A 13,343-nucleotide genomic window follows, 5' to 3' on the forward strand; every position below is an offset into this window, starting at 1 on the left:
ATCAAAGCCACTATGGTGAAATAGTGGAATAACCCTTACATAACCCATTTCTGGGGGAACAAAAATGCGAACTACTTCACGACTTGTATACCTAAGTACTAAAATGCTGTATCTGTATTTACTGGAGTTTTATTTTATTTTTTTCTCCCACTTCAACTTTTACTTCATTACATTAGTTTAAGATGAGTTTAATACTTTCACTCCAATACATTTATTTACATTTATGTATAATATCTTTACTCATTACAATTATAAAATGTTAGGAATCATTCCGAACGTACATTTTCACTACAGCCAGAGTGGTAGATGTTCTTTCTGCACTGTCACCAGGTTTAACGAAGCTGCTCTTCATTGAGTAAACCAAGAGATCAAGCTGATCTTATAAGAAGACCTCACTCTTTCACTCTGAGAACTTTAAACTGATTTCTGTAATAACTACACTAATAACACAGTACTGTACTTTTACTTTCAGTACTTCAGTATTACATTTTACAATACAATAAACTGCTTGAGTAAATACTTAAATACCAAATATGTGGAAAAAGTTAGTACTTCTATTTAAGTGTGGAGCTTAAAGAATACTTCAATTTCACAACTTCCTAGTCATTTTTTTGATAGAGCACTAATGTAATTTTACTTAAGTCTGGGTTTTTAGTACTTTATACATATCTGATTATTACAGAAAAAAAATAACTGTGGGATTAGAGACTAAAGATGGAAAGACAGATTCAAAAATGAGACAATGAGATTAAAAATAATCTATTGTTCACTGGGATGGCTGAATCTACATACAACCAGTAAGCAGACCAGTGGTGGCTTCACTTTTGCTTTTTGACTGTCACTGTCAAAGCTGAGTTTAAGGTGTGTCTATGTCTGTTAGCAAATGTGCAATTTTGCCCAACCAACAGTCAGAGAAACCAAAGATTATTTAACATGTTTACTCATATATTATACAGGTAGGTCTAAAAGTCAGAGACCACTAGAGGAAAATGCTTCTATTCTGCAATGTTTTAAAGGTTATGAACTCATACACTATCTTTTCACATCCTATTCTGGTCAATATATTTGGAGCCAACCTAAAGTCAATGGGCACAAAGCAAAAATACCAGACCAATCCATCCCTGTACCACAGTTACATCAGCAATGTTATTCCAACTTATATCAGCATAACTATTTGCCTGAATAACTTATATACATATTTAGTCTTTCAGTCAAATTGTTCAATTTTATCATGGATCTTATGATGCCTGTGTCCTCTCTTTTGCTTTAATGGCAGAATACACTTGAGCTGCATGAACTCCGCAATTTGTGCAGAAGTCTCTGATGAGCAGATCACATCCTCCTGAGAGCTGTCTGAAAATGAGCTCCAGTGGAAGGGATAAGACTCAAAAACAATCTGACCTTTTTGTATAAAGGCTTAAACATGGTCAATGTCACACATTTGCAGAATCTTAATTGTACTTTCCTTATCATAACTGTCAAAAACAGCCAAAATCTCCAAAATGGCAACTTTGCACAAAACTTAACTGAACTTAACTTTCAGTGTCAAGCTAAAATCATTTTATTCCAAATCATTTCGAAGCATTAGTATCGTTCTATTATTCATTTATGCATGTGTTTGTTTGTTTCCTTCGGTCTTTCTTATTTTACCTAATGTTCTCCTCTAGTTGGAAGACCAATTATGCAATCCCCATTCATGGGAGGCAACCCAAAATTCCTTGTGCTACCCACCTTAGAAAGAGTACAACCAATTGTGCTCTCTTTGACTCCTACTGCTAGTATGGGATTCTTATTAGGGATCCAGTAGATAGAAAATAATTGTAACTTTCAATGGAAGTCAATATGAAACAATTCATTTCCACAGGTATGTTGAATTTAAATGTAATGTTTAAAACAACTTCAATATCATTCTGATTCAACAAGATCTTAGTACATTTTGCAATTCACACTAGAGATCCTATGGGAGCCATCTTGCCATATACGCCCACCTCGTCTGCTTTGTACTTGAAGAAAAACTGAGAAAACAGTAACTAGCTGTGCTTTAAAGCCTAGGCTGCAGTTGAGTAAGATGAGTCCTCTTTAGGACTGTCCTATGAAGACTCCTTTAAAGTACTGTATTGATCACACATATGAAACAGTCTAACAAGGTTTTGAGGTGATGTCACACTCAAATATCACATGACACTGAAGAAAGAAATGTGGGCTTTTTCTTTTTTTTTACAGAATTGAAATAAAAACTCATATTTTAATATTTTGCTCCAAAGGCTTTGTTTTCGGCCATTTTTCATGCAGATGTTCTTCCTCTTCTATGAAGACTCCAGCCCTTACCCTACCCCCTGCGAAAGGCACGTCACAATGCTCGTTGCTATCTTACACCCCCTCAACAGTGTATTTTCACGTATTCTGCCGTTACAAAATAACGGAATTAGGAATAAATCTACAATGATAGGCATGGTGGTCTGGAAGTGAGGTGTGCTTAGGTACAATTCTGGCATGTTTCTATCTTGGCTGCGGGAACTACAGGTGTGTTACTTACTGATTAAAACCCGGACAACAGTCAACAGCTGCTTAATCCTATCTTAGCCATATCTCTGCTCTTCAAACACACACAATGACATGCCTCAGCATGCAAACCTGACTTTTAACACAACAATAAACAAAATAAAGAATAAAATAACATTGCTCTTCCCTTAAATGAGCTGCTGAAGTACCTTTACAGCGGGAACGCGCAGGTCAGTTTCCTCTGCTGAGATGCACAAAAGCGCCGCACTGTTAAGATCTCAAAGTTAAGAGCGCCAATGTCAGAGCTCACCTGCATTTTAAAGGGATTGACAACTGGCACACTGATTATACTGGTTTATTTCACGTTATGCCCAAAACACACCCATGATTAATTAAGAGAACTAGTACGTGCCTTTTGCGCATTTTAAGCTGAGCAAGGCGTATTTTTGGTGCCCTCGTGATACCAAAGACAGACTGACACAACCTGTAATTGACTGGTGCGTTATAGACGGCTAAAATACGGTCCTCATTTGTAGTAGACTGTTGGTCACACATACAGTTGAATGAGGCTGAGTATTGACATTACCAGAAAGGCCCTATCTTTTGCAACTGTGCCACAAACCTTTACAAAGTCAATTGAATTAATTTAGATTTTGCATTTTGTTACATTAATCTAAGTTTTACACACACATTCTGTTATGGCCTGACCCTCCATAACCAGATTTTGATCTGCTGTGAACAGCACAGTAAACCAGCTCTGCATGTTTGCAGGGCAATGTTAAATGCCTGACTTTATCTGTCCAACATGCACAAAGCCTAGAACAGCATATTGCTACATGGACGTGGGCCGTGTGGTCTCTGTCCTCTGACCACTGCTGCTGCGCCCTTTAGCTAAGCTCTTAACCCCAAGCACTGTACTCTCCGTCAACTCCTTCCTCTGCCCTCAGGCCTGCATGCAAATGAGAGCTTGATCTCAGTGCTCTTCTGCTGAGAAAAGGAAGAGTGTAACTGGCATTACTGTAAAACACTGCTGATTAGATTAGGGAGTCTTATTAGGAAGTGAAAGGCCTACTGGTTCAGCCTTAGTTTAAAAAAAATAATAATAAAAAATAAATAAATAAATAAATAAAGCAGTGCATGCATTTTCTCATTCAATGACACAAGAAGCAGAGCCACAAGTTCCATATTTTTTCAAATGAAAAAAAAAAAAAAAACTACCACTCATTATAATATCATTCCCATAACGCTACTGCAATCATCTTCTGCCCTCTGTGATCACCCTAAGATCTATTCACAGCAAAATGTAGCTGAAAAGCAATCTACAGCCCAGCATGCGAACAGAATGGGTCACACAGAACGTGCTGAGCATGAGTGGATGCAGTAGAGGGAAGGTGCTCTAACATAGATGATGCACATTACTGAATCCATTGTAGTACACATCAAGAGGTTTCAGCACATGCATATCATAACCATCATCATCACCATCATCATGATCATGATCAGTTGAGTCTGGATTATTAAACCCATGACCTCTATGCCAATATACACTCATCACCAAACAAAAGAAACAGTTGCACCCAGAAAGAGGTGTCATATTGCAGTGCTATTCGAAACGAAGATAAAGATTACCAGGAACAATAAATGATTACAAATTCACACTGATATGAGCATTATATATATTGATCTCAGCATGGAGTCAGTCACAATGGTGTCCTGCGATAATCCATCTCATGCAGCTTCAATATTCTGACGCATTTCCTGCAAGTGTAGGAGTGTTAATAGTGCGTCATACAGCATCCCACACATTTCAATCAAGTATAGGTCTAGAGATATATATACATAAATGTTTGCTGTTTTTCACTTTTTGCCATAATGTATATTTTTTGTGGAGGTTATGTACTTTTTGTAAACAAATTGTATTAATGTAAGAACTGACTAATAGAAATGCTCCAAATTCATTAGATTTTACATTAATTTCCATTTATTTTCTTTTACTTCTTTAAAATTGGCAATTTAAAGATAAACGATTTTTCTTTTGCAGCAAGGATTTGCAAATAATTATTCATCCACTAAAAGTTTTCCCATACTCTTTCAAAATAGAAAAAAAAAATAATTAAGCTACCCGACATTGCCAGACACCAGATACCAAAAACACACAGTTTTAATAAAGGGGCTAGACTTACAGGAGAAGTTTGGGACAGGCAGGGTCATACCAGAGCTTAGTAAGGCAAAAGAGGGTCGTACACAGCAAATCCAGCAATAAAGGGGCAAGACAAAAGAGTAAACAAAAATGCAAAGATAGGTCAGCAACGGAAACAAACAATAAAGAGGGCAAGGCAAAAATTGGTAAACGGAAACAAAAACAGGTTGATAACCGAGGCACCAAACAAAGGAACCATGTCATAGAAGAGCTAGCAAACTAGAGTCAATACTCAGTAAGAGACAGAGAAAACAGAGGGGTATTTATACAAGACAGGCCAGGTGCAAACAATCAGTCAATCTGGGTGAGCGGGAATGCCACTCTGACAGCATCTTGACTGACAATGATACCTGTTCAGCTGCACATTATATATACACTGCTCAAAAAAATAAAGGGAACACTCAAATAACACATCCTAGATCTGAATGAATGAAATATTCTCATTGAATACTTTGTTCTGTACAAAGTTGAATGTGCTGACAACAAAATCACACAAAAATCATCAATGGAAATCAAATGTATTAACCAATGGAGGCCTGGATTTGGAGCCACACACAAAATTAAAGTGAAAAAACACACTACAGGCTGATCCAACTTTAATGTAATGTCCTTAAAACAAGTCAAAATGAGGCTCAGTATTGTGTGTGGCCTCCACGTGCCTGTATGACCTCCCTACAACGCCTGGGCATGCTCCTGATGAGGTGGCGGATGGTCTCCTGAGGGATCTCCTCCCAGACCTGGACTAAAGCATCCGCCAACTCCTGGACAGTCTGTGGTGCAATGTGACGTTGGTGGATGGAGCGAGACATGATGTCCCAGATGTGCTCAATCGGATTCAGGTCTGGGGAACGGGCGGGCCAGTCCATAGCTTCAATGCCTTCATCTTGCAGGAACTGCTGACACACTCCAGCCACATGAGGTCTAGCATTGTCCTGCATTAGGAGGAACCCAGGGCCAACCGCACCAGCATACGGTCTCACAAGGGGTCTGAGGATCTCATCTCGGTACCTAATGGCAGTCAGGCTACCTCTGGTGAGCACATGGAGGGCTGTGCGGCCCTCCAAAGAAATGCCACCCCACACCATTACTGACCCACTGCCAAACCGGTCATGCTGAAGGATGTTGCAGGCAGCAGACGGCTCTCCACGGCGTCTCCAGACTCTGTCACGTCTGTCATGTGCTCAGTGTGAACCTGCTTTCATCTGTGAAGAGCACAAGGCGCCAGTGGCGAATTTGCCAATCCTGGTGTTCTCTGGCAAATGCCAAGCGTCCTGCATGGTGTTGGGCTGTGAGCACAACCCCCATCTGTGGACGTCGGGCCCTCATACCATCCTCATGGAGTCGGTTTCTAACCGTTTGTGCAGACACATGCACATTTGTGGCCTGCTGGAGGTCATTTTGCAGGGCTCTGGCAGTGCTCCTCCTGTTCCTTCTTGCACAAAGGCGGAGGTAGCGGTCCTGCTGCTGGGTTGTTGCCCTCCTACGGCCTCCTCCACGTCTCCTGGTGTACTGGCCTGTCCCCTGGTAGCGCCTCCAGCCTCTGGACACTACGCTGACAGACACAGCAAACCTTCTTGCCACAGCTCGCATTGATGTGCCATCCTGGATGAGCTGCACTACCTGAGCCACTTGTGTGGGTTGTAGAGTCCGTCTCATGCTACCACGAGTGTGAAAGCACCACCAACATTCAAAACTGACCAAAACATCAGCCAGACAGCATAGGTTCTGAGAAGTGGTCTGTGGTCCCCACCTGCAGAACCACTCCTTTATTGAGTGTGTCTTGCTAATTGCCAATAATTTCCACCTGTTGTCTATTCCATTTGCACAACAGCAGGTGAAATTGATTGTCAATCAGTGTTGCTTCCTAAGTGGACAGTTTAATTTCACAGAAGTTTGATTTACTTGGAGTTATATTGTGTTATTTGAGTGTTCCCTTTATTTTTTTGAGCAGTGTATATATATATATATATATATATATATATATATATATATATATATATATATATATATATATATATATATATATATATATATAATGTGCAGCATATATAGCACATATACTCTCCATATACTTATAGTAAAGCATTACCAACATAATAGGATAGAATATAATCTGATCTGAAGTCACCACAGATGTGGATCAGGTCATCATATCCAATGACAAGTGGCAGCTAAAGGGGAAGACAAGTGGAACTTAGTTCTTTGGTAATGGAGCCCCATCCAGTCTCTTTATGATGAGTTGGAGTGTTGTTTGTCATCCAGAATATTGATGACACTTAGCTGACACTTTTATTCAGAGTGACTTGTGACACAGACATGCCATATGTCATGGGGCATAAACTAGTATTGAGACTAGTGTCCCACGACTGTTCTTATGTTCCAGTAAAGCTAAAAACAGGCTCCAGCACTAAATGTGGATGTAATTTCTTGACTTCTGACACTTTCTGTTGCTTGTCTGTTTGAATGGACATTTTCAGCCAGACATCACCAGTCACAATCATTACTACCCGATGCACTCCTCCCTGTGAGTGGTGATGCCTTTTATATACAGTTTTAGAAAAAAATCAAGAGACAACTTCAGTTTCTGAATCAGTTTTTCTGATTTTGCTATTTATATGTATATGTTTGAGTAAAATAAACTACAGACAACATTTCTATTGTCATTTAGAGCATTTATTTACAGAAAATAAGATAAATTGTTGATATAACAAAAAAGATGTAGAGCTTTCAGAACTTTAATTAGGCAAAGAAAACAAGTTCATATTCATAAAGTTTTAAGAGTTCATAAATCAATATTTGGTGGAATAACCCTGTTTAATCACAGTATTCATGCATCTTGGCATGTTCTCCTCCACCAATCTTACACACTGCTTTTGGATAACTTTATGCCACTCCTGATGCAAAACAAATCAAGTAGTTCAGCTTGGTTTGATGGCTGTGATTCAATTTGGTAAAATCAAAGAAACTCATTGTTTTTAAAAGGTGTCTTATTTTATCAATATATGAGGTAACACATCATTATCAGTTCGTATACTGCTATTTTGTGACTACTGCCATGTATAGGTAAATTTGAATTATGTAACACAGGTAGGTGAATGCAGCATTAGGTGTTTTGCCCAAGGACTCTTGTTGGTGATGCGTGGTGTGATTGCCCAGCAAGGGAATTGAACCGTAGTCTGCCGCAGGGAAAATGTTGTTGCTTCCTACCACGCTACACCAACACCTACATTGATTGCTGTAGGTAATACCCAGTGGCTTACTGTATATGTGGAGGTGTTACACTGCATAAGAATCAGATCCAATTTGATTTTGAGCCATCATAGCATAATATCTCTTCTTATAAATGGGTTTGTGATTGAATACAATCAAATCCTACATTGGTAAAAATGTAAAGCCATTGCAAAATAGTTGAGGCTGCACATTGCAAAATCCAAACTTATTTATACAGTGTTTTTTTTTTTTTGTTTTTTTTTTTAAACAAATGTTGCTGCTCTCCAGTTATACGGGTCCAAGCCTCTTATGAGCAAGCACCAATGTGATTGTGCCAACAGTGGCACTGCAAAACTGCCTCTAAAAAAAGAAAGAAACCTTGAGAGGAACCAAGACTCAGTAGGAGGAACCCATCCTCCTCAGGTCGACTTAAACAGCACAAACAAATACAAAACTAACACAACTGTACAAAGAGTTAATAGAGAGCTATAGCAATTGTAGAAATAGGTTATGAATTATGAGTGTGAGTAAGTGATGAAAGGCACATGCTCAGTGTTAATGGTAAAATCCAGGCAGTTTAAGCATCCATATGTACATCTATGAAGTGTCGCAACAATGGATCAGTGCAGAGTTCGAGAGCAGTAAAGAGTAAAGCACAATCCCATTTTACCCCTTAGCCCTACCCCTTACCCCTACCCCTCAGTTTTGCATGTGCACACCGAGGGGTAGGGGTGTCCTGATTCTTGTTAGGCTGGAGGGGTAGGGGTAAGGGATAGTGCCTATTAGCCCTTCATACAAAGGAGGCACACTTCAAACAAAGGAGTATTAGAGTCACTGTTAAGATGGCATAAAAAAATGACGTTTAGCACTATTTTAGATTAATGTGTGGTTTTAATGTTTTATGGTAAAATTCTTCATAGCAAGCATAAAAAAGATCTCTAGTAGTTTGTCTTAGTAGTGGAACTTCCCCGTCCACCTTAAATGGTGCAACAGACAGTAGAAGCTGCAGCATTTAAGGCAGAATTGAAGAATGTAATAAAAGCTAATCAAAGCTAATTTCAGCTCCTCGTCACAGAGGAATTAAGGAATGGACAATTACAATTAACAATTAATTTCTACACCATTTCCCCCACTTTCTGATGCTCTAAAGTTAACTAGTTAACCAGCAACTCTGTTCCAAGGGGAAGGGGTACACTTGAAAGGAAGGGGTAGGGGGTAAGTGGTAGGGCCAAGAGGTGAAACAAATGTGTGGAGTATCAGATCTAGACATGTTCTAGAGTTATCCTTTCACTGAACCAAACCAACTCATTCACCACTCTACATGACTCTTTAACTTAACTTGATTTAGGTTCTACACATCTGCGTTTGTTTAATAATGTAGGTTAGTGCATTTTCAGAAGGTAGAACTGCAAGATGGAATGCAAAACAAATCCAGAAACTTCAGCTTCAAAGTCTATGATGCACAGTACTTTTAGTTCTTGAGCCCTAATTAAGCATGTAAACGTATTTAATTATTATTCTCTTATTTTTAGAAAGCATTAGTGTCAATCGCTTGTTTTTAAATCATAAAGAGGTCATTTGAATCCTAAAAAAAAATGATAAAGAGCCTTTGTACTATATCATCACTCAAAAAACTATTTGGAGCGCCTTTATTTTTAGGAGTGTTCTTGAGTTATATGCAAATCATAAATAAAGGTCTGCTTAGCCTTCCTAGTGAGAAGGCCACAGATTCATTAGGATGCGCCGTATTTAGTTGCTTACCTACAAACACAAACACACACACATACACACACCTAAAAACACACATTTAACACACAGACATTTAGACATAATCTAGTCTGAAGAGATTTTGCTAAGCACTGCTAAGATTGCTCTGACCATTCCATCCATTGAGCAGCTTCATCTCTGCGGTGTCTACCCAGCTGGCATTTCAATGTGGAATCAACACTGATGTTATGGTTGAATCAACAATGGATTTGGTGTTGATTTTGAAAAGTGAATCAACAATGATATGGCAACATTGTTTCAATGTTGTATGTTCAACCTTTAATAAACCATGGCTCCCTATAATCCTATGATTAACAGAATGTTAACAGTAAACTTACATCACTGTAGTAAATAAAGTTACCTACAACTACCAGTCTGATTAAACATTTGATCTCAAAAACCCTAAAACAGTAAAACTAATGGAACATGACCACACCGCCAGGTATGGTAAAAAAGCGGTGCCAAATTAAAAGCAGTTACTGCAAATGAAAAAAAAAATAAAACACTTTTTCATCCCTCCATCCAACCGTTTTTTGAAATTGTATGGTGATTAAACAAAAAATACTAATTCAAAAAGCAAAAGGTTGAGGACATTATGTTGATTTAATATTAAATGTTGTTTCAATGTTGAAACAACAACAGACATATATATATTTAGCCATATTTTAACCACATTTTAACATTGAAGGTCGGTTGTGTGCCAGCTGGGTACACTCAAAAAAATGACCCAAGCCCTCCTTTGGTGTGCCACATTATGTTTTTGCTTGATTTGCTCGAACAAATTGGTTAAATATTAAATGCATTTGGATCTAATTGTTTCAACACAATACATTTACCCATCATTCATGAACCCAATACAAATGTTTGTTTCAATTCGGGACCTTCTCGTACGCATGAGCCTAAGCCGGAGGAAGAGAGACCATCATAAAGCGGTGTGAGGTAAGTGTGAAGGGTGGCCTGGCTTTGCCTCCAGCCTGAGTGCCTCTTTGCTTTGCTTAAAATATAGAAATGTTTGAAGGGATTTAGTGTTTTTTTTACTTCAGGGCTGATAGCACATGGTGCCAAGTTCTGGTTGGGCAGAGTTGTGCTCTTTGCTGTTTTGAATAATAATAAAAAACAACAACCAAATTTTGTGTCTGAAGTGGGGTGGGGGGACAACTGAGGTACACTGTAAACCCATTTCTAACCAGCTATTCTGAGTTAGATGAACATTTGTGGGCACATATACACTCAAACTGAGATCTTTGAGTTGAACCAACTTATAATAACTGAGTTTAGTCTGTTGCCATTGGAAGCCTCTTTTCCATTGGCTTCTGTCACAAACGATTTGCATACTGGTTGTGTCCCCCAGTTTCTAGCACTCACCATCAGTGTGTAGTGATTCCTCCCACGCTAGGTTAGGTAAACTTCTAGATCATATATTATGATGAAATACTTGGTCTCTGTGTTGTTGGCTGTAGAACAAGCATCATTTACTGAGCTGCAGTAACTCTGTGTTCTTGCTGTGCTCTCAGTACTTTTAATTCTTTACTGTTTTCTTTCATCTTCTTTTCTATAAGTATTTAAAAATATTTGAATGAAACCAGAAAGAAGACTAAATACAAGTTCAGGAAAATATAAATTTTAAATATATATGAATATGTATTTAAGTTCACTATAACAAATTTATTTTGGATTAGCACTCTTAGGTTTCATTGCATAAATCTTTATCGGTTTATGCAATTTAATATATGTATATTGTTGTGGCTACATTAGATACAGATGTGTTTGACCAACTCAGTTACATTATAGTACACCGGGGTATTTCAGTTATTGTGGCTACATATAATGAAGATGGGTTCGACCAACTCAATTACGTTGTGTTCCATGGAGGTATTTAGGTTGGGTTGAGACTACACAAAGTCGATGTGTGGAAATCCTGCCCTCAATTTATTTGAGTTAATCCAATGAGTTATTTTTTTGAGTGAGAGGGATGAAAGCGTGGTTTTATTCCATTTGTAGTAATTGCTTTTTAATTTAACACAGATTATTCACCATACCTGTGGGAATGTTCATGTTCTATTAGTTTTAATGTTTTTGAAATCAGATGTTGAATCAGATTGGTAGTGGTGGGTAAAAACTTCCTTCATACTCAGATGTAAGTTTATTTTTAACACTCTGTTAACCATAGGATTTTCTCATTTAAGACAGCTATGGTTTATTGAAGGTTGTATGTATGACGTTGAAACAAGGTTGCTATATCAACGTTGATTGACCTTTCAAAATCCACACCAAATCCAATGTTGATTCAACTATAACATCAACGCTAATCAACGTTGATTCAATGTTGAAATGCCAGCTGGGGAGGGTTGACGACATTATGTTGCTTTAATATTAAATGTTTTTTCAACGTTGAAACAACAACAGACCGACGTTACTTCAACCAAATTTCAAACACATTTAAACGTTGAAGGTCGGTTGTGTGGCAGTTGGGTAAGCATGACATCCCTCCTCACATACACACATGTGCCCACGTGCCCGTTTGGTGCCCCTTAACGCCACATAGTCGTGTTCAGAAGCCCCTGTCAGCGCGCATTAATCTGCAACTCCCCCAAACACACGCACTCACACATGCATTTATCACGGAAAGTCGTTAAGCACGCGCGATAAGTCGGCTGCCGCGTGCCCGGCATATTTTAAACAACGCACAAAAGAAAAAAGATGCGCTGCGTAAAAAAAAAAAAAAAAAACGCTTGAGGAAGAAGCGCTTGGAGATTCAGTGGATCATCTTTGGTTGGTCAAAGATATCTCCTGGCCAAAGTTGCACAACATGCGTGCGGGCGCGCGCACACACACACGCACACACAAAACATACAAACGCACGCACACACGCATGCATGCACGCACAGGTATAACCCGCTACTAGTGCGCAATTAAAGTCATTTTTTTGTTTTGGAGGGGGTCTGCTGGCTCGCGCAGATATGTGCAGACTGTTTGACTGGTCTGAAGAGGAGCCCCACATACTGACGTTTCAGCATCAGCAGCAGCAGAAGCCACGCACCGAGAGGAAGAGATAGGCAGAGAGAGAGAGAGAGAGAGAGAGAGAAAGAGAGAAAGAGAGAGAGAGAGAGAGAGAGAGTGTGAGAGAGAGAGAGAGAGAGAGAGAGAGAGGAACTGAGCCTGCTATTACATCCATCACAGCAGCAGCTCGCAGACGCAGCAGCAGCAGCAGTCCAGCCAGCATCCAGCATCCAGCCCACCTCGCCGCGTGCCTGCTACTATAGCACCTGTGCGCAACTTTCACTGGAGTCTCTCTTTCATCTCCTCGCAGCGTGTTTTTTGTGTGCGTGATTCTCTGTGCGTGAGCGCGCGTGCAACATTTACAGCATGCCCCGCGTTCGGCAATTGCGCTCCAATCGCACTTGCGCGGCTTTGATTTAAATGCGTTGAATCGTCTCTTTTTTATCAGGGGGGGTTCCTTTTCTTTTGGAAAGACGTCGTTTCTCAGCTAATGCGAGATCCGCGCGCTCTGTGGAACGATGTGGACCTTACACGACAGTGTTGGATTTGTTTTCTTTTCCTGTTTGTCCATCCAGATCGGATTTTCTCTGCAAGGTAAGTGCGACGTTTGAGTAAGACGTTTTTAGACGGCTTTGTTCTAGAGTACTTAACGAGCGATGGATCT

At 39.4% G+C, this 13,343-nt stretch overlaps 1 protein-coding gene across 1 annotated transcript in view; it reads left to right on the plus strand.

Moving 5' to 3' along the window:
• The first annotated feature begins 12,784 nt into the window (after positions 1–12,784).
• Positions 12,785–13,343, plus strand: part of vstm2a (V-set and transmembrane domain containing 2A) — a 53,172-nt gene continuing 52,613 nt past the window's right edge. The window contains exon 1 of the mRNA XM_007233394.4: positions 12,785–13,273. Coding sequence (XP_007233456.2) covers positions 13,198–13,273 — 76 coding nt within the window. The 5' untranslated portion in view covers positions 12,785–13,197. The remainder of the gene's footprint in view (positions 13,274–13,343) is intronic.

This window comes from Astyanax mexicanus, chromosome 6 (assembly GCF_023375975.1).
Source record: "Astyanax mexicanus isolate ESR-SI-001 chromosome 6, AstMex3_surface, whole genome shotgun sequence".
Classification (NCBI taxonomy): Eukaryota; Metazoa; Chordata; class Actinopteri; order Characiformes; family Acestrorhamphidae; genus Astyanax; species Astyanax mexicanus.